At 46.6% G+C, this 20,767-nt stretch overlaps 1 protein-coding gene across 3 annotated transcripts in view; it reads left to right on the top strand.

Annotated features, from left to right (window-relative positions):
• Positions 1-20,767, top strand: part of UBE3B (ubiquitin protein ligase E3B) — a 52,639-nt gene that overhangs the window by 7,542 nt on the left and 24,330 nt on the right. For all 3 annotated transcript variants that reach the window (XM_080820890.1, XM_080820891.1, XM_080820892.1), the window contains exons 5-14: positions 49-153; positions 1,648-1,744; positions 3,019-3,104; positions 4,202-4,284; positions 10,737-10,842; positions 11,142-11,262; positions 12,206-12,383; positions 13,986-14,149; positions 15,299-15,466; positions 18,916-19,087. In XM_080820890.1, the coding sequence (XP_080677016.1) occupies positions 49-153; positions 1,648-1,744; positions 3,019-3,104; positions 4,202-4,284; positions 10,737-10,842; positions 11,142-11,262; positions 12,206-12,383; positions 13,986-14,149; positions 15,299-15,466; positions 18,916-19,087 (1,280 nt within the window). The remainder of the gene's footprint in view (positions 1-48; positions 154-1,647; positions 1,745-3,018; positions 3,105-4,201; positions 4,285-10,736; positions 10,843-11,141; positions 11,263-12,205; positions 12,384-13,985; positions 14,150-15,298; positions 15,467-18,915; positions 19,088-20,767) is intronic.

The raw sequence follows: 20,767 nt of genomic DNA, 5'->3' as shown, positions 1-20,767 counted from the left end.
TTTGGTCTCCGTACCTGCCCATTACATTTCTCTCTCTCCTGCTTGTAGGTGTGGTATGTGTCCCTGGCCCTTTCCAAGGATCTTACCCTCCTGTGGATTAAACAGATCAAACACATTCTTTGGTGTTGCTGTGAATTTCTTGAGCAGCTCAAGGTAAAAACAAAACAAGACACCTTTGAATATACCCTTCTCATTGGAGGCCTTTAATATATGTTTTGAGAGTCCTCATGATTCCTTCATAGGTTATTCCTTTGGAAGTTTGTCCGAGTCTAGTAAGAAATTATTAGAGCCCTTGTTCTGAAAGAGAGCGAGTTAGATCCTGTTACAGAATGAGCCTTTCTTTTCTGTGCAATATTTTGAACATTGGCCTGCACTTACCACAATCTCTGGTCCCTGGGAATCTGTTGGCTTTCTTTCCGTTCTTTTGACACAACGGATAATTTATTGCTTACATTACTGTATCAGTCAGGCCTTTTGTTGCAAGTGCAGATACCCAGCATCGTGCAGCCAGTAATACATATGAGCTAAGTGAGAAAGAGACTATCTTTGATAGAATATTCTCTGTAGCATGGCAGCCAGGGATGACCAGAACCAGAAGCTACTAGGGTTCTTACCCTTTTCTCTCATCCCTGCTCCCTTTTGAAATCGTGGTAGCCAGCAGTTCTGACCTCACATCCTTACCCTGTCTTGACCAATGAGAAAAGTGAGGACTCCCCCGTTGGTTTAGAAATCTGGGAGGACTGATAAAGGCACCCTGGGAACCTGGTCTCAACCTTGAGCTAGTCACAGTGGCAAGAGGGATGGGGTACTGCCACTGGCCCTTCCTAGTCCTGTACTCACACTTGTGTTAGGATAATGTGGGCAAGGGTGTGAGTCGTTAGAAACAGCGGATATTTTCACTTTGCACGATGGGGGGAGAGGTTTCAGGGGCAGAGGCTTAGCAGTGACTTGGGTCGTAGCTGAGTGATAGAGCAGAGGTCCCCAGAGCCCCCAGTGATCCATTCCTAGCCCTCTCCCTCAAGGCGCTTGTGAATGATTCACTCGGCCTTGACCCAGCAACAAGCATGAATGGTGGTTATAATAATAGCCAGTATTCCATGGAGTTACCTATGTGCCAGGCACTGTTCTTAGTACCTCATATACATTAATCCATTCATTTCTAACAACAAGCTTATGGAGAAAGCAGTGGTCCTACCCCTTCGTCAACAGCTGAGGAAACGAGTACAGAGATGGTAAACAACTTGGTCTAAATAAATCACACAGCTAGGAAGCGGTAAAGCTAGCCATCTGAGCCCAGAGTCCCTGTTGTGTTCAGCTGGATTTCTACACTGCGGCTTCAGTGAACACGCATGCATACATGTCTGCGTATGAGCATACACAGCAAGCCAGCTCTAGTCAGCCTGTTTTCCAAGAATTCTCTTCTCCGTTCCCAAGAGCACTTCAGATTCCGTGCTTGAGCACTAGTGTGCCAGCATCTCTGTCCATTAACTCCCAAAGGGGTCATTTTCCAGGAGGCAAAGGATAAACTCGGACAATCCTGAATCCCTTATCAGAGGCCAGCCTGCATCCAGGCTGGTTGTGAATGGATGCTTGGCTGTGGGAAACAGGAGGGCTTATGTCTCATCTCAGTCTCTTTATGGTTTCCAGCCCGAAATTTTACAGGACTCCAGACTCGTCACGCTGTACCTCACGATGCTCGTCACCTTCACGGACACTTCAACATGGAAAATTCTCCGCGGGAAAGGTCTGTGGGACTTGCTACAAAACCTTTCCCACGTGGCATTTACATAGTGAGCCTGGGGAACTTTCACCTTCTTAAGAAGCATGTTTGCTGCCATAAGTCTCAGGGAGAGACGTAAAACCCTACAAATGAAGATGCCCTTGGCACTTCCATCAGATGGCATTTGCAGTATCCAGAATTTGTTCAGTGTTCTAATAATTTCTCCTCTCTTTGCATTTATGATCTTGTTTTTGAAAACTCCCCTAGCATCTCAGTCTCCAAGCAATAATATTTGCTTGACCTTGTCATTCACGTCAGGATCATTGAGCAGCAAATAATTCTGTTTTGCCCTTAAACTTTGTGTTGTGAAGCTGCCTCCTTTTCCCCAGAGGGTACGCTGAGCCTTACGTGTTTCATATGTTCACTTCATCCTTCCGTTCGGCTAAGCCTTCTTGGCGCCAGATAACATTGCAGACACCAGAGAGACTGAGAAGATCACTGCCCTCAAGGGGGTTTAGGAGCCAAACAACTGTATGTCTGCCCTTCCTCACAGCTCTGGGGAGTCTGGTGAGGGGGACGGACACCAAAGGGAAGTCACAGACCTGTGACTGTATGCGCATATAGGCAGACTGTACCTGTGAACATGTACGTGTGGCCAGTAGTGCTTGGAAGGAGGGCTACAAGAGGGGAGAGCATTCAGTGGGTCAGGGAGGACCTGCCTTGCTGTGTCTGGGGCTCAGGCTCCTGCAGGAGCCATGTCTGAGCTAGGAGCTGGAGGGAGGGTTAGCGCTCAGAGCCAAGGAGAGGGATAACACTTTGAGAGCCGAGGCAACTGTACGTGCAGAGGCTCCCAGCCAGGAAGGAGGAGTAATTTTAAAGCAGGGGAGTTGGTGGGTGGTTTAAAACTGGATGAGTTCTGTCCTAGAGTTCCAGGGAGCTTTATCCCGGTGCAGGGAGAAGGCAGCCACAGAGAGCAGAGAGTGCCGGGCCCTCAGGGGGAATTAGGAAGGGTGCTACAGGCCCTCTGTGTTACCTCTGGCCAGGGAAATGATAGGATTCCTCGCCTAAGAGGGGACACCTGAGCTGGACCTTCTGGGAGAGAGAATTCTGGCGATTGGTCTCTCCCTGTACACTGGGACCAAACCAAAGATGGGAGTAGGAAAGCAAGCCAGAGAAAATCTACTTTCTACTTCCTTTATGGCCTCGGGCCTGGGCCATGATGTTCTGTCCCACGTATAAATGGTTCACAGTAAGGCCAGTGCCTTTCTTCTCAGACTTTTTTCTTTTTGTTCATTTAGGGGAGAGTCTTCGGCCAGCCATGAACCACATTTGTGCAAACATCATGGGACATCTCAACCAGCGTGGGTTTTATTCTGTGCTGCAGGTTTGTGACCCTTTATCATGGGACTTTGTTCTTCCCTACCTGAACTTGGATTTTTACGACTGATTTCAGCCTATCTGGTGCCTTCCCCACAGAAACCTTTTTGCAGGAGGAGTTTAAGGCCTGGCATCCTGTCCCTTCCCCTGCCTTGAGTCCCCTGTGGTTTGTGTCAGGGGAGGACAGTGGCCCTGGGATCCCTCTATTGTGCTCCATCTTTGGCTCCAGGAATAACCCAGTCACTTGACATTTAAAGTCGGGAAGGACACCTCAGGGCTTGGTTCCCTTGGGTTCCTTCTTGGGTGGTGTCTGGAATACCTTTCTTGCTGTGTCCTCAAACACCTTCTGTCCACACCGCCCTTTACTGTGCCAGCTCACACCCCCAGGGAATTGTCAGAACTCTGACTGCTGTTTAAAAACACTTTGGGGGGGCGTCTGGGTGGCTCACTGGGTTAAAGCCTCTGCCTTTGGCTCGGGTCATGATCTCAGGGTCCTGGGATCGAACCCCGAGTCAGGCTCTCTGCTCGGCAGGGAGCCTGCTTCCTCCTCTCTCTCTGCCTGCCTCTCTGCCTCCTTGTGATCTCTGTCGAATAAATAAATAAAATCTTTAAAAATAAATAAATAAATAAAAACACTTTGGGATTGTTGAGTTTAAGAAGTAGCATTGATTTTGCCCTTCCTCCTGCCTGGTGCTGAGATGGGCCGGCTCCTTCCTGATCGGGTTGCCTTTTCCCCCTCACACAAATCCTGTGAGCTGGCTTCCTGGCCAGAGGTGGTGTCATCAGCCATTCATCTCCATGAGAGAAGCTTCTGGATCCCAGAATATGGGAAGAACACATGAGATTTAAGTCTAGTATTTTCACTGGCTGTAAACTTTTTTAGCTCTTTATTTCAAAATTTTAAATACAATATTGAGAGACAGAGTGGTATCATGAAGATGATAACTCTTACTTTGCTCTCCCTTCTTTTCAGAAAAATTTTCAGAAAAATTCCAATAGAGTTTTTTATCTGAAGCCCTCATTTTACTTCCATGCTGCTTTTTTACATACAAGTGAATATATAATTGGCGTTGTCCCCTGACCAGTTAAAATGTTCTTTTTCAGGTACTGTTAACCCGTGGCCTGGCGAGACCCCGGCCTTGTCTGTCCAAAGGCACTTTAACTGCAACCTTTTCTCTAGCGCTGCGGTAAGTAGCAGACACCAGCTGAGGGGTTGGCATGCTTGAGGAGGCTTCCTCCTCTCACTTTCCTTTTCTCCTGTTCCTTATGTTCAGTGTGGGCTTGCCTGCTTTATCAGAATTCACCAGAAGTGTCGTTCTTCCTATGGTGACTATCTGTGGCAGCTCTTCTGTCTGTGCCCCTGAGGTTTTTCCATCATGATTTGAAGGAAGCTTTTCAAAGTGAATTGTTTTGATTGTGCCAAGGACCCGAGAAACAAGCATTTGTCCTTTGAGCTTTTAATTGATAGAACCTGGTGCCCCTGAGGTTTTTCCATCATGATTCGAAGGAAGCTTTTCAAAGTGAATTGCTTTCATTGTGCCAAGGGCCCGAGATACAAGCGTTTGTCCTTTGAGCTTTTAATTGCTAGAACCTGAGAGCTGGAGGAGGCCCAGCAAAGGGCCAAGCAGAGGGTTAAGGGAATAGTGTTGTGAACACGGGTTTAAAATGTTCGAATCTAGAGGCCCAAAGAGGAGGTGCTGTTTGCCTTCACTTAGGAAATACAAAATATGTGAGAAGCTATCTAGTTCCCTGTGGAAATGATGCCTGCAATTCAATCATCAGGTACACAGAGCTGGGTCTGTTTGGGTCTGGAACTTTCTTAAACTGTCAAAAGCAGCACTAACTTGGGGGAAGAGGTTAATAAGGTAACCCAATAATCTTAATCCCCAAGGTAATAATAAACTTAGGGCAGAGGGTGTGTTGTGATCAAATCAGCTTGGTAGAGCGCCCTGCTCTGCCCCCCTTGCTAATCCACAGGGCACTTAACCAGGGGTAGCTCTCGACAGGTCCGGCGGTTCAGGAACCTTTGGGCTTGTTTAATCTGATGTTGGCCCAAACCTTCCTGAATGTGCAATACCCTCACCTGATTTTTTAGTGGTGGAGCGTGTCTGTTAATGTCCCATGGAGTCCTTTTCTACGGAATACTGTTTTGGAAAATGATGTTATAGAGGATCGGTTGGCACATTGTTTCTGTAAGGGGCCAGCTCCTACACATTCTCAGTTCTGTGGGCCACACGGTGTCTGTCACAGCCACCCTGCCGTTGCAGCACACCGCAGCCTAGATAGTACATACCCAAGCGACAAGGGCTGTGTTTCAATAAAACTGTATTTAATTTTTTTTTAATTTATTTATTTGTCAGAGAGAGAGTGGGAGAGAGAGTGAGCGAGCATAGGCAGAGGCAGAGGGAGAAGCAGGCTCCCTACCAAGCAAGGAGCCCGATGTGGGACTCGATCCCAGGACGCTGGGATCATGACCTGAGCTGAAGGCAGCTGCTTAACCAACTGAGCCACCCAGGCGTCCCTCAATAAAACTGTATTTAGAAAAATATGCAGTGGGCAGAATTTGGTCTGTGAACCATATGTGAGCCACTGGTCAAGACCGTGCTGTCCACTGATCCCCAGGGGCTGTTAGAAATACATTAAAATTAAGAATTTAGTTCCTCGTTTTGCCATGTTTCAAGTGCTTCCGGGCCACATGTGACTGAGCAGTGATGACCTTACTGGACCACACAAATAAGGAACATTCCCATCATCATGAAAAGTTCTTTTGGACAAGGCGGGTCTAGAGCAGCTTGGTCCAAGAGAAATATAGTAAGAACTGCATTTAAAAAGTGCAAAAAAAGGGGAAATTAAATCTTATGTAATTTTATTGTAATGTATTTTATGTAAACAAGTGTATCTAAAATATAATCATTTCTACACGAAGTCAGTGTTTTTAGATCATTTATTTTAGTTAAAATTACAAACTTAATAATTTCTTTTCGGGGCACTTGGGTGGCTCAGTGGATTAAAGCCTCTGCCATCGGCTCAGATCATGATCCCAGGGTCCTGGAATTGAGCCCCACATCGGGCTCTCTGCTCAGCAGGGAGCCTGTTCCCCCCCCACTCCGCCTGCCTCTCCGCCTACTTGTGATGTCTGTCCGTCAAATAAATAAATAAAAATCTTAAAAAAATTAAAACCCATCAAAAAAAATAATAATTTCTTTCTTTTCATACTGAGTCTTTGAAACCTGGGGTGGATTTTATACTTAAAGCCTATCTGTCGCTGAACTAACCACATTTTAAGTGCTCGGAAGCCACATGTGGCCACTGGCTACTGCGTTGGACAGCACGTTTCTATTGGTGAGATCCTTAAGACAGAGGAGCAGGTGTCAACCAATGATGCAGTAATTAGTTCCAGAGGTAGACCAGGTTATCTAGTAAATTATACCTTCCTTGCAGACCTTGGAAGGAGTTATATTTAATGAGTCGTAGGATGTAGGTAGAAGCAGGTTTTCCAGCGGGAGGTTTCCTGCAACTTCTTTGCTGAGTCACCTTCTGGGGCGGCTCATTCCAGTATCGCCCACCCTCTGCTCTGTCAGGGGCAGCGAAGGGCTGACACATGGATACCTGAGCTCTGGGGCACAGCAGTAGATCTGCCTCCCCCTCTTGTCTCCTGAGAACACAGATCTTTCCTTCTCTTCCAACGTCCCTCCCCCGCCCCGAGAGGGTAGTAATTCATGGTGTAATTCACCAAGAGTGTCACAGCCAGCTGTTCCAGCATGTTTCTTCTCCCTTAAGAATATGGTAGCATCCAGCGTTTTAGGTTTTTTCACTCCCTATGTTAGAGTCCATTGGCTCACTTGTGAAGGCCGGGCTGCTGTAAAGCTCTTTTCTTCAACAGTGCACCTTTTCCCCCTCTGAATATCTGTATGTAATTGAAAATGACCGGGACCTTTTAAAACAAGATATCTAGTGGATTTTTCATATTGGAATATACTGCTGAAAGTCTGCGAAATTATAAATGCTATGTTTAGACATGATCACCAAATCTTACGCTGCAAATAGCTAACATTCATGGACCACACGATTGTTTTAAGACTTCTGCTCACATTAACTGACTACTGACCATATTCTCCAATCTCAGTTTTATAGATGAGGAAGCTAAGGCCCAGAGAGGTTAAGCCATGTGCCCCCAGTCACACAGCAGGAAGTAGCAGGCCCAGGAGTTAAACCCAGGCTGATTCCAGAGCCCATGCTCTCTACTCCTTGTTCTTTACACCTGCCTACTTGCCTCACATATTGGACACATTTTTTTATTCTAGATACAATATATGTTGAATTCGTGGCATGTGGGAACTTTCTCAGATTCTCCTCATTCCATTTATTACCCAGGCCCCGGATTTGCCCAGGCTTAGTTTCTGTTTATCCCGTGTGCCCATCCTGCTCCCTGGTTGCAGAATGAGCTCTCTGTTGGTGGGCACTGTACAGTGAACCTCTCTTGTTCTCTCCTCCCCTGCCGTGCCTACCACTGAGACCCACATGTAAGGTGCACCCTGCTAAATGCACCACTGACAGGACCCTGGTAGAATTTGCCACCCGAGGCTTAGGTGCAACAACTACAAGGCTAAAGGAAGATTTTGATGACCTTGTGCTGGGGCTATAGATAACCGGGCATTGAGGGAAATGGGGTGTCTGGTGTGTCGGTGTGGTCTTTTGAGACTGGCCTCCTTACAGTCCTGCAATGTCTCACTCCTTGTCAGTCAGGCAGAGTTACTTAGGGTGGGATCCTGTCCTTGGCTCCCCCTTGGAGATGCAGTTGTCCCCTTGCAAGCAGGAAGTGATGAGTTCAAGTTTTTGGTGACATTCTCTTGTGGTTTGCTTTTCCTCTAGGTAATTGCTTAGTCCTGATCCACACTTCTTTCTAACATAGAGAAAGTAACTCAATTCTCTTTTTAAAGAATTCTCTTTTGTCCAAGTCAGCTCAGTGAGTTTAGCTTGGTTGTTCAGCCTCCTTTAGACAGGTGGTTGACAGAGGCTCTGGTGTTTTGAGCATTTCAGCCGTATGTAGTTTTCTTGTCCCAAAAATGGTACCCTTGACAGTGAAAGTTTAAATTCAAATTCTGATAGTCTAAGTACCGGTAACATACTTGCTTGTTGCCATCGGAGCACATTAGCTAGAAGATAATCAATTTCCTCCTGTAAGTTCTACCTCTTTTTTTTTTCTTGCACGACCTCTGGTGTTTTTTAAAATAACTTTATTGAGTTATAATTCACATATCTTACCTTTCACTCATTTGAAGTATACAGTTCACTAGTTTTATTTTTTATTATTTTGTAAAAGATTTTATTTATTTATTGGACAGTGAGAGAGGGAATACAAGCAGGGGGAGTGGGAGAGGGAGAAATAGGCTTTCTACCGAGCAGAGAGCCCGATGTGGGGCTCAATCCCAGGACCCTGGAATCATGACCTGAGCCAAAGGCAAACGCTTAACAACTGAGCCACCCAGGGGCTCCTACTGATCACAGACTTGTGCAGTCATCACCACTGTCTATTTCCAGAAATAAACCCCATAGCCATTACCAGCCACATGCCTTCCCTCCCACTTCCACCCCCTCCCCCCTCCCATGTCCCCAGCAACTACTAATCTACTTAATCTTCTTTGGGATTTGCTTGTTCTGGACGTTTCCCATAAATGGAATCCTACAACGTGCAGTCTTCCATGCCTGGCTTCTTTCAGTTTGCACAGTGTGTTCATCTGTGTTGTAGAATGTATCCGGGGGTGCCTTGGTGGCTCAGTGGGTTTAGCCTCTGCCTTCAGCTTGGGTCATGGTCTTGGGATCTTGGGATCGAGCCCCGCATCGGGCTCTCTGCCCCTCTCTCTCTGCCTGCCTCTCTACTTACTTGTGATCTCTCTCTCTCTCTAAAAAAAAAAAAAAAAAAAAGAATGTATCCATTCTTTGTTTTTATAGCCGAGTAATATTCTGTGGTAGGGCCATGCCACATTTGGGTTGTTTCTATGTTTTGGCTATGATGAGTGGTGCTACTGTGAACATTCATGTGTAGGTTTTTCTTGTGGGCCTGTTTTTCATTTTGTATGTATTCCTAGCAGTGGAATTGCTGGATCAGGTGGTAACTCTGTGCTAAACTTTTAGAGGAACTGCCAGACTTTTCCAAAGTGGCCTCACCATCTTACATTCCCCCCAGTAACGCATGAGGGTTACAGATTCTCCAGGTTCCCACCAACCCTTGTTACCGCCTTCATCACAGCCCTCTTCCTGGGTGTGAGGTGATCCCTTCCTGTTGTTTTAATCCTGCAGTTTGACCTGTAGGCCTGCGATGTTAACTGTCTTGTCATGTGCTTAGCAATCATTTGCTCTTCTTTCTTTGGAAGAATGTCTATTTAATGTCTTTCAAAGAAAAATGTCTTTGCCCTTTGTTTAATTGGGTTCTTTTGTTGTTGAGTGTATGAGTTCTTTATATGTTCCAAATGAAAGTCCCTTATCAGGAGATAATTTGCAAATATTTCCTCCCTTTCTGCTGGTTGTTTTTTTACTTTCATGATGGTGTCTTTTGAAGCAAAAAGTTTTAGATTTTGTGGGTTTTTAATTTTTTTAAGAGTTTATTCATCCATTTTGAGAGAGAGAGCACACATACGCACATGCACACACTAGCAAGGCAGAGGGGCAGAGACAGAGTGAGAGGCAGACTCCCGCTTACCCCGGAGCCCAACTCAGGGCTCCATCCCAGGATGCTGGGATCATGGCCTAAGCCAAAGGCAGACACTTAACCCACTGAGCCACCCGGGTGCTCCAGATTTTTGTGATTTTTCTTTTTCCTATGTAAGAAATCATTGTCAAACCAAAGGTTACAAAGATTTACTGCTGTGTTTTCTTCTAAGAGTTTTACAGTTTTAGTTTTAACTAGCATTTAGGTGTATAATCCGTTTTGAGTTAATTTTTATATATGGCGTGCAGTATAAGGGTCATTACCTTATTTTAATAACATTTATCCTTTTTTCTTTTTATGGAGAACTGCATGCATAGTGTACAAAACCTGGATGAAATAGAATAGTATAAGGAAGAAAAAATGTCTCATGATTCTGCAACCCAGACGTCATTAACATTTTTTAAAATCTATCCTTCTTGGGTTTTTTTCACTTGTATATACTTACGGGCTTATCTGTGTATACACATATCTGAGTATTATTATCATAATGCATACTTAAAATAAATTGCTTAATCGAAGTGTAAATCGTTGGTGAGTTATTGCATAGTAAACCTGCCTGCGTAAGTACCACTCCCCAGCATTGTGCCAGCATTCCAGAAGGTATTTTCCTTCCTCCCGGTTATTATCTCCTCCCTCGCCTCCCATGGACATAGTTCCTTATTCTGTTTTGTTTAAAGTTTATTACAGCATGAGTATTCTCTCATGCCAGTAAAACTTGAAAACAGGTATCTATCTCGTAGCTGTACCCTACAACTATACTGTCCCTGCTTCAGCCACTCCCCTTGCCTGTGTTCTCATCGTCAGCCTTTAGTTTTCCCAGAAGTCCTGTGAAGCAAAATTCCAGGGGAACTGGGGGCATTGGCAGAGTGGTTCTTTGGCTCTGGGGTGACTCACAAACCCGTGTGAATAAGGTGATCTGTCTGTGTCTAGCCCTGTGATTGCCGCACAATTTTCAGACAATCTGATTCGGCCATTCCTCATCCACGTCATGTCTGTGCCTGCTCTTGTGACTCATCTCAGCACAGTGACCCCTGAGGTAAGTGACTCTGATGTCCCTCTGAGTCTGGTTTTGCCTTTCTTCTTAGAAATTAGAGAATAAATGTTTTCTCTGTTAATTTCCACTTCTCCTGAGATTTCTTCTAAGACAGTAGCCACTGTAGGCACACTCATGTTAGCAGGCCAGAGAGCAAGGCTCCCCCATCTTTGTTGACTTTCTTCCTGGCCATGGAGAGCACGTCTGGCATCCAAGTGTTGATCTGCAAGCCATCGAGGTCATGCTCTGGTGAGAAATTCCTCCCATCAGCTCTCGCTCTAACCATCTACAATTGTTTGCAGCGCCTCGCTGTTTTAGAATCTCATGACATGCTTCGTAAGTTCATCACGTTTTTAAGAAATGAAGATCGATGCCGTGATGTATGTGAAAGCTTAGAAGGATGCCATACGCTCTGTCTAATGGGTGAGGATCCGTGGCTGGAATTTGACTGTGTTCTGGGTGTCGCGAAAAGTCCAGTGTGTTTGTTTTTTACTGTTTTGGAGATCATGAGTTGTTTTTAGTAACACTTGGAAGTACTTAAAAGACATGTAATCAGGTAGATAAAACAGACACATAAAATAGAAAATCTATGGAAAATATATCAGCCTGGCAGCCTAGTTGAGTGACTATAAATGAATGTTGAATTTTGGCGCTCAGCTTCCTGGCAGCCAAGGAAAAAATGAAAATGCGATGAATCGCCTGGATAATTCTCCTCTCAAGAGAGGAAGACAGGCCCCCAGTTGGGGGGTGTTAGATCAGAATAGGGCCTGCATCATCTTTTTAACATTTTCCTTGTGATTGAAGACAGGACAGGAGCAAATGGATAGAAGCATTTGAAATCAACAGTGGTACGTAATTCTCATCACTTAGAAGCTTATTTTACATAGAAAAATCTTCTTGGGCAAAATTTTAAGAGAGTTTATGGTGAGAGTCCTCACACGAGGCATATTAAATAACTTCCATGAGCGTTGAACAGTGATTTCCCAAAACATTCAGATGTCCTTCCAGAGGTCCTTTCTTACACTGACTTGATTTTTATATCTTAGTGTAATAGTGAAGTGTTACTTCACCAAAGATCACACCTCTGTGGTTCCAACATTTTATGATACTTCCCATCATCCTCACCTCAGGAGTGGGGAGCCTTATTCCAGTCTTAGAATTATGAAACAGATTGGAGAGGTGGGTTGACAGGCACGCAGCTCCTCTGTGGCAGGCCCAGGATTTGAAGCCAGGCACCTTTCCGCGTGGAGTTTGTTTTTGCATGTGGACATGGTTGCAAGAGCTCTGGGCAGAGAGCAGGGTTGTGAAGGTGACGCAGCAGGTCACCTGGCCCCGCCACATTCCGCTTTCTCCACACTGCTTGTAGGCAATCTCCTGCACTTGGGCGCCCTCAGCCCCAGGGTGTTAGAGGAGGAGACGGACGGGTTCGTGAGTTTGCTCACCCAGATGCTGTGCTACTGTCAGAAGTACGTGTCCCAGAAGAAGTCCAACCTAACACACTGGCACCCCGTCCTTGGCTGGTTCTCGCAGTCAGTGGACTACGGGTGAGTTCTGGGGGCAAACTGCTGTCTTTACTGTCCCCTGCCTGCCTCTCACCACCTCTCCCTTCCTTCCCGCCTCCTTCCAGCTTGTCGTTGTGTTGTCTGTTACAAAAGTAATATATATTTATTGAATAAAATCTGGATAAGACCAAAAGAGAATAAAAACCATCCCATTGTTCCACTACCCAGAGACAACCCACGTGAATATCCCTTCGATTTCTTTTTTTACCTGTAAATATCATCAATTGTTTGGGGATCATTTTATTTTGTATTTAATTCTTTAGTAAATTGTGAATCTTCTCTGTCAATACTATTTTTTCTTTTTCAATATCCGCTTTTCCTGACTCCCTAGACTGCTGTATTTTGGAGATACTAAAAGAAGATACATGATTGAAAGGGGATGGAAGTCACCTCATCCTTTTCAGGAGGTGGAATATCAACTTAAAAATCTTTAATTACAGAACTCAAAAACATTAAAAATGCTAGGCAAGAAGAGAGCAATTAAGACGGCATCATGAGTTTGAAAGTGAAACCTGTACCCTTCACTGAGATAAGGCAGGTCTTAGGAGTGAAGGCGGTTGTGGCTCCCAGCTGTTTCTCTGTTCAGATATCTGCCTGGGTCCCTGGAAGCTGCCCTGGAAGCAAAGAATGAGGAGCAGGGAAGGAATTCCCCAGATTGTCCCTCTTCCTCATGTCTGAGAGCCATCTAGTTGGAAAGACAAATGACCAGCTGGTGGCAGGCCCCCATGTGACACCCCAGCCTGAAGAGGATGGAGCATGATGTGACTGGGACACGGGAGGGATAGTATGGGAGGCAGGAGGGGCAGAGGAGCACAGCACTGTGCAGTCTGGTCTTCTCTGGGGGGTTTTAGACAGGCCGCTTTACCCCACTCTCCAGTCCTGAAACATAGGGACAATATTCCCAGTCCCTTGGATAGTGTTGTTTCGAGGATCAAATGAGATAAGGCATGTCAAGGGCCTGCCTCTAGGCTTGGCCTATGCTCGTGGGTGGTGGCTCTTTCTCCTGTGATACTGGGAGCCCACGGGAGCCTTCATGGAATGTAGAGCTGGGAGGTAAAGAAGGCAGATTTCAGTACTGAGTCTAATGCTGGGGGTACTGCGTGGAGTAGGGGAGGGAATACTTGAAGGGAAGGAGACTCTTAGGAGGTTGGGGGTCACAGAGACTTGCAGGCCAGGCCTGCAGGCTACATGTGAGGAAGAGGACAGATAGTACAGCAAGCATCATTTAGCTTTTGTCGACTGGGTGGTGAATGGGGTGGGGTCAGGATGAAGAACAGAGCCCGGGTATCTGGGAGGACTGTGCTGTGAGGAGCCTGGGGCCCTGGGGTGAGTAGGAATGCTGTCGGCGGCACAGGAAGCTTGGGAAGGGTGGCAGAGGAGACCAAGAGGGCAGTGCCTAATGCATCTAGGCCCTTGGTAGCATCTGTGGATCCCACTTTCTCTCTTTTATCCTCTTATTTGCCATGTTGACTGGCAAGCCATAGCCATAGCCCTCCGAGTGGAAGGCCCACTAGGCGCTGATTGGGCTGTCAGTAGCCATCCATCAGGTGGAACTGACACACCTGGTCTCCTGCTCTGTCCTAGCCTTAATGAGTCCATGCCCTTGATCACCAAGCAGCTGCAGTTCCTGTGGGGGGTGCCTCTGATCCGGATCTTCTTCAGTGACATCCTGAGCAAGAAGCTTCTGGAGAACCAGGAGCCAGCCCATGTGCAGCCAGCATCCCCCCAGAATGTGCTTCCTGTGAAGAGTGAGTGGCTGGGCCGGGGGGAGCCCGTGGGTCTGCTTAGCTAGGTGCAGCTCCTGCTGTCCATGTGTGCCTGCTCCTCTCTACTTCTGTGACACTCGAACTTCTCCCACACAGGCTTTAAGATTGCTTCAGCAAAGTTCACATTTAGCAAAAGAGCAACAGAAAACCCTTAGGGCTAGAAAACAAGGACCAGGGAAACATAAATAGGTGACCCAGACCATGATCATGTGTAGAGATTATGGATGTTCGTTCCCTCAGGGCTGCAGTGGGGTCTGTGAACTTCCATGTGGCTCAGAATTTCTCTTAGCTAGAATAAAAGGGGGGTCTGTGGATCTTCTCTTACTCATTAACACAAAGAAGGAAGGCCCATTTCTTAGGGGAAAGTGGACTCTTTCCAACTTCCTATTCATGAAAATCTCCCGGGGGGGGGTTCTGTATGCAGAGGACGCTGGGTCACTGACCAGGCCAACACCACATTGCCCCTTTGCTTAGTCATAGGTTCTGTGGAAAGGTTTCTTGTTGCCCTCTCTGAGAAAAGTTCAGGGAATGCCACTAACACAGAATCCGGTGGAGTCACCTGCCTGTGGCAGATTTTCAGGTTCAGGGTGACTTTTCTTCCAGTGTGGCACGGAGCCCCATCGTGCAGCTGTCGATGAGCAGGAGCTCAGTGTCCCTTCAGCAGGATGGAAATGTAAACAGGAAGGTCTAAAACTGAAGTCGAGTACAACCCAAACTGAGTATCACTACTTGAGGTTGATACTGCTTCCCTCTGAAAGCCCAGAACCGGGAATCCCCCGGGACCACCCCCCCCAACCCCGTCTTCGCCCATCTTCCCCTAATATCGTCTTCCAGACTTTTACCCTGTGGTTCTGAGGTCGGGTGGCCTAGTGAAAGAATCCCGTGTGGGAGTCGAATAGGCCTGGCTTGGTCTGAGATACTTTCTGGTGTTCTGAAGAGGTCTCTGGGTTGTACCTAAAAGCCTATTGTTAATGGTTTTCTCATTTATCCCAGAGCGAGGACTTGAGTCAGAGCAGCCGCCCCACTGTCCAGCCCTGGCTGTAAATCATTTTATTGAAATGCTCTTTGCAGAGTGAAACCGGGCAGATGGCTGAACGTCTGCTCACACATTCCTTCTCCTCTCCATGCCAGATCTCCTGAAGCGTGCGTTTCAGAAGTCTGCATCCGTTCGGAATATTCTCAGGCCCGTTGGGGGTAAGCGTGTGGACTCTGCAGAGGTCCAGAAGGTTTGCAACATCTGTGTCCTCTACCAGACCTCGCTGACGACTCTGACCCAGATCCGCCTGCAGATACTCACAGGTGTGCAGTCCTGGGGCGTCTTCGTCCATCTCTGACATTTGGTGGATGATTGTTCTGAGAAAAAGTGGATGTTCTTCCGGCTTTCTTGGCTCGAAAGATAGGTTTTTGAAGGAGGGTATTTTGAGCTGTTCTTCTTAGAGGCTGATACACCTCCGTTAAATGGCTCACACTGACCTCCATCCCAGCGCTGCCAGTTCATTCCTGTGACCTGGCTTGTATTTTCATGCATTTGCTTTCAGAAGGTAGCACTTTTTCTGAATGAAAAACTGGAAAAGACAAGAAAGAAAACTTAGACCATATTTAATCCTGTAGGCCAAGGATAACCACCTGTTCCTGAGTGTACCTCATCCACATACATGTATGTTTAAATGAAAATGCGGTTTTACCCTTCCCTTTCTGTTCATCACTTTAGAAGCATTTTATCATTATGAGCAGTTCTTCCAGAATTCCATTTTTGTTGACGTCATAGTTGACCATTACTTGGATGTGCCTGTTGTTTTCCTTCTTAGCCAAGCAAGGAAGAAGGTCATTTGTGTCATGAACACAGTTTGGGCATTTGGGGTTCCTACTGCCATGCAGGACTTGTTCGTATGAACAGTATGGCGAAGGACAGAAAGTCTGTAGGCCATAAAGCTGTCGACTACATAAAGGGTTAAAGCCACCGCTTCTGTCTTTCACATATACTTGTTCATCTTCAGACATTAACAGAGCACCTGTCTGTGCCAGGCCCTGAAAGTGAGGAGGTGACTAAGACAGCCAGGATCCCTTTCCCAAGAGGATTCTAAGAGTGGGGAGGTGAGCTATAGGCAAGGGAAAAGAGTATTTACTTTTTTTTAGAATTCTTTCTGCTCTGTGACCACGGAAATAAGGAGACAATATGGGCTTGGATTAGAGCAGGCTTTCCCAGCCTCAGCACTGCTGACATCTTGGGCCTGATACTTCTTTGCTGTGGAGGCCTTCTCGTCCGCTACAAGGTAGTGGCCCCTACCCCAAGATGCCAGTAGTGCTTCCCCCTCCCCAGCTGTGCCAGCCCTGCATGTCTCCAAACACTGACAGGTGCTGCCTGGGGGCAGCACGGTCTCTGGTTGAACAGCACAGGCCTGGTGTGGCGGGGCTGGAAGCAGGGGCCTTGGCATATGTTTTAGAGGTTGTGTCTGCAGGTCTGACGGGTACATTGGAGTTGGCGGAGTAAAGGCTAAAGGCTTCAAAGATGAGGCCAGAGTGTTGGCCCAAGCATCCTGCCTGGATGGTGGTACCATCTGCTGAGCTGGAGACAACCAGCTGGGGGTGGGACTGGTGGGGAACGACGAGTTCTGTTCGGCTCTGAGAAGCGTGAGGTGCCGCACAGGCATGTGAGTATACTGTGGGTACAGACAGAGGGGTGTCATGTAAAGCCTTGGGCCCAGGGCAGGCTCCATCAGGAAAATTCAGAAAGAGATGAATAGGGTCCCGGACCAGGCCTGGCACCCCAGCACCCACTGTGAGGGTTTGAGAAGCATATTAAAGTGACATGACTTTGAGTTTATGGCTTGTACTCAGCATTTTAAGGTGACCACAAATTCAGGCATCCCCTGTTGTCCCCGTGAGAGCACGCAGAAAGAAGTTTTCCTGGCTAACTTGAAAATCTGTCCTTTTAAGAAGGAGATGAACTAGTCTAAACTGTTTGTAGAATATTCGGTCTGTCCATCAACATGCAAAGCAGATTGTGGAAGATAATACACTTCTTTGCTCATGCTCCTCACGTGCACTTGGTGGCCCAGAGCCACATGCTGCCTCCTGGCAGAGCTCACCAGAGCCATGCATCTTCGCTTCTGCTGGAGTTGCCCCAGAAGCAGCGCTGGTTGAATCTGTGTCCGGGGCTGGCAATGAGTATTTTCGTCCATGCCTCGAGGACCGTTCACATAGTGTGAGAGTAGTTGTTCTTCCTGATTGTCCCTTGGGAGCATATTCATGGTCTCCACGGTTTAACTACTCACTCTGTTTCTCTCTTAATCTATTTCTAAATTACGAGGCTTCTGCATTCTTCTTTCTTTTTGGTTTCTGCATTCTATAACCACATTCTGCTACCTTGAAAATGTGGGCTCAAACCGTTAGGAATAATAACTAAGTGGGTGTTCCGTTTCTTTGCCTCCTCTGTGGCTCCTTCCGGCCTCCCTAGTCTAAGCGTTTATACCGGCATTGATTGAGTCTATCATTGTGCCCTTGCTGCAGGCAAGTATATCTTCCCCAAGCAGTTCTTTGTTCACGATTAAGTAATTCAGAGTGCTCTGTAAAATGAGAAGTATTCTAAGGACTCAAATATGAGGAGTAATTTGAGGCGCACACCTTACTGTGTGTTCAGAGACACGTGGAACTTTAGAGCCAGGCTCTCTGAATCAGTAGCTATGTTAACAGACTTAAAATGTAACAGCAATGTAGCCTGTGTGTCTGAGGCCTTGAGGCCATCAGGAAGCAGATCTAAAATGTCTTCTGCTTCACCCAGGGTTAAATATTCATGTGACATTTCACAGGATCTCCGCTACCATCATTCATCGCTCTCCCATTTTTAGCAGAGATAGAATAATAAAAGTAAAGGAGAGGAAACTTTTGCTAAATACAGATGAACCTGAAAGATGGTTTAAAGCAGGATCTGCAAACTGTAGCCTGGGGGCCAACTGTGGCCCACCACTTGGTTTTTTTGTAAATGAAGTTTTATTGGAATGCAGTCCCATCCATTCATTTACATACCGTCTGTAGCTGCTTTTGTGCTACGCTGGTAGCTTGCAGTAGTGTGACAGGGTGCTAGCCCAGGCCCACACAGGCTAAAAAATACTTAGTTTCCAGCCCTTTCCAGGAAAAATTTGCTGATCCCTGTTTTTTTTTAAAGATTTTATTTATTCATCTGACAGAGAGAGATCACAAGTAGGCACAGAGGCAGGCAGCGAGAGAGAAAGGGAAGCAGGCTCCCTGCCAAGCATAGAGCCCGCTGTGGGGTTTGATTCCAGGACCCTGGGATCATGACCTGAGCTGAAGCAGAGGTTTTAACCCACTAGCTACCCAGGCACCCCCTGATCACTGATTTAAAATAAAAACACAGAGTCATACGGACATGGGTTCTCTTCTTAGCTCGGCTGGGTGGTTTGGGGCTAATTACTTAACCTCTCCCTGCTTCAGTTTTTTTTGTTGTTGTTGTTTTTTTTTTCTCATAAAATGGAGGTAACATTGGGTTTCACAAGATAGAAAGGAGATAATGCATGCAGAGTACTTAGATCGACATTTGAAACCTAGAAAGCGCCTATGAAATGTTAGCTATTACTGTGATCATTACTCTCGTGGTGATAACGATTTTCTTTTGTGCACATTTAATGTCCACTGAGAAGGATAAGCGTTTTGTTTCCCCAGTGGGTAGGAGAAACTGTGAACCAAATAGAGCCCCAACCTGAAGCTTGGGTTTCTCTGTCCTTTTCCAGGTCTCACTTACCTTGATGACCTGCTCCCCAAACTGTGGGCGTTTATCTGTGAACTGGGGCCCCACGGAGGGTTAAAGCTCTTCTTGGAATGCCTCAGCAATGACACTGAAGAGTCCAAGCAGCTCTTGGCCATGCTGATGCTGTTCTGTGACTGCTCCCGGCACCTCATCACGTAGGTTGACTGCTGTGGGGCTCCATTCCTTTCCTAGAATGTGGAGAAGCCAAATCTCGGTGTCAGTAAGGAAGCTGCTGCCAGTGTGGTTATCGCCATCGTTCGGACCCCTGTGGCAGGGTCATTAGGAAAGTTAGAGCAGAAAACATTTACAGTACAAGGTGGGCCAGCACATAACGGGTTCAGCAATTCTTAGTTCCCATCCTTCTAGTGGATGACCCAGACCCCTTCTGGGTCTCCCAGAGCAGGGTTCAAGTTACGCCTCCACCATTTACTCACTGGGTTAGGTAGTTCCCTGGAAGATTCCAGAGTCAGGGAGCTGGGAGGCAAATCCTGGGTCTGCCACTTCCCAAGACACCTTGGGCAAGGGGGCCTCGCCTCTGTGAGCCTCCGTTTTCTCATCGGTAGATGAGAACAACAGTAGCCCATGCCTCTTGGCCCTATGGTAAGGATTGAAAGAGGTAACGACATGAAGTGCTAGGCAGAGTCCCAGCACACAGGAAGGGCTGTGATGCTTATTATTCTCAAGCTGACCCTAGGCAAGTTGCTTAACTTCCCTGAGCTTCGGTTTCCTTTCGTAAAATAGGAATAATATTAGCAACCTGATAGGGAATAAATGAAAAAAAGAACGTCAAGTTCTCTAGTACAGTGCCTGGGACAGAGCGGGGAAATAGCAAATGTGAGTCCCATTAAGTTCTTTTGTTTTTTAAGCTTGTGTGTCTACTTGTGTGTTTAGTACTTTTTTTTTTTTCATTTTATTTATTTGACAGAGAGAAATCACAGCTAGGCAGAGAGGCAGGCAGAGAGAGAGGAGGAAGCAGGCTCCCTCCGGAGCAGTTAGCCTGGTGCGGGGCTCGATCCCAGGACCCTGAGATCATGACCTGAGCCGAAGGCAGAGGCCCTAACCCACTGAGCCACCCAGGCGCCCCTGTTTAGTACTTTTTTAATACCACATTTTCCCAGAAGTTGGTAAAGAATTCTAAGAGCGAAGGGGCCCCAGACAGTTTTGTCCAGGGTAGAAGACATTGGTCGGTAGGAGGAGATCAGGAATTGGAGGTGGCAGACTGGGTAAGAGTCATGGAGGGAGGGGCTTGGTGAGCTGTTGGAGGCGAGCTCAGGGCTCTGTGACTGCAGCCGAAGACACCCTGAATGGCTGGGTCCAGCGTGATCTGAGGGCGAGTCATATTCTAAAGCAAATGAAGCAGTCGGGAAATTTTCACATAGAGCTGTATCTTAAATGGCTCATTTCCTCACATGTTCTTTTAGGCATTCATTCATTCCCTCATAAATACTTTTGTTTATGTGGCTGTTGTGGATGCAGAGGAAGATTCCACAGCTCTTCCCTCAGTAGACCCAGACTCTCAATCAAGAGTCCTCAGATAGGCATGAGTTCAGGCAGGAATTAAGGGTGTCACAGTCGGATCCTTATAAATAAGAAAGATATAAAGGAGAGCTTCTTATTGTTTTCCTGTTTCAATTATAGTTTTATAATTTTTACTACGGACAATGCAAATAAATAAAAAGTGGAGGAAATAGTAGAAGGAACCCCCACGTACCCGTCCGCAGTGGTCAGCACTCTGGCCACCTCTGCTTCCCTGCCACCCCCACAGGCTCTCCCCTCCGCCTTATCCTGAAGCAGATCCTACACATCCTGTCGTGTTAGCTCTAAATTTTATCTGA

Source organism: Martes martes (assembly GCF_963455335.1).
Source record: "Martes martes genome assembly, chromosome: 13".
In the NCBI taxonomy this organism is placed as follows: Eukaryota; Metazoa; Chordata; class Mammalia; order Carnivora; family Mustelidae; genus Martes; species Martes martes.
Note: the sequence above shows the minus strand (reverse complement) of the source record. Positions and strands in the feature narration are given on the sequence as shown.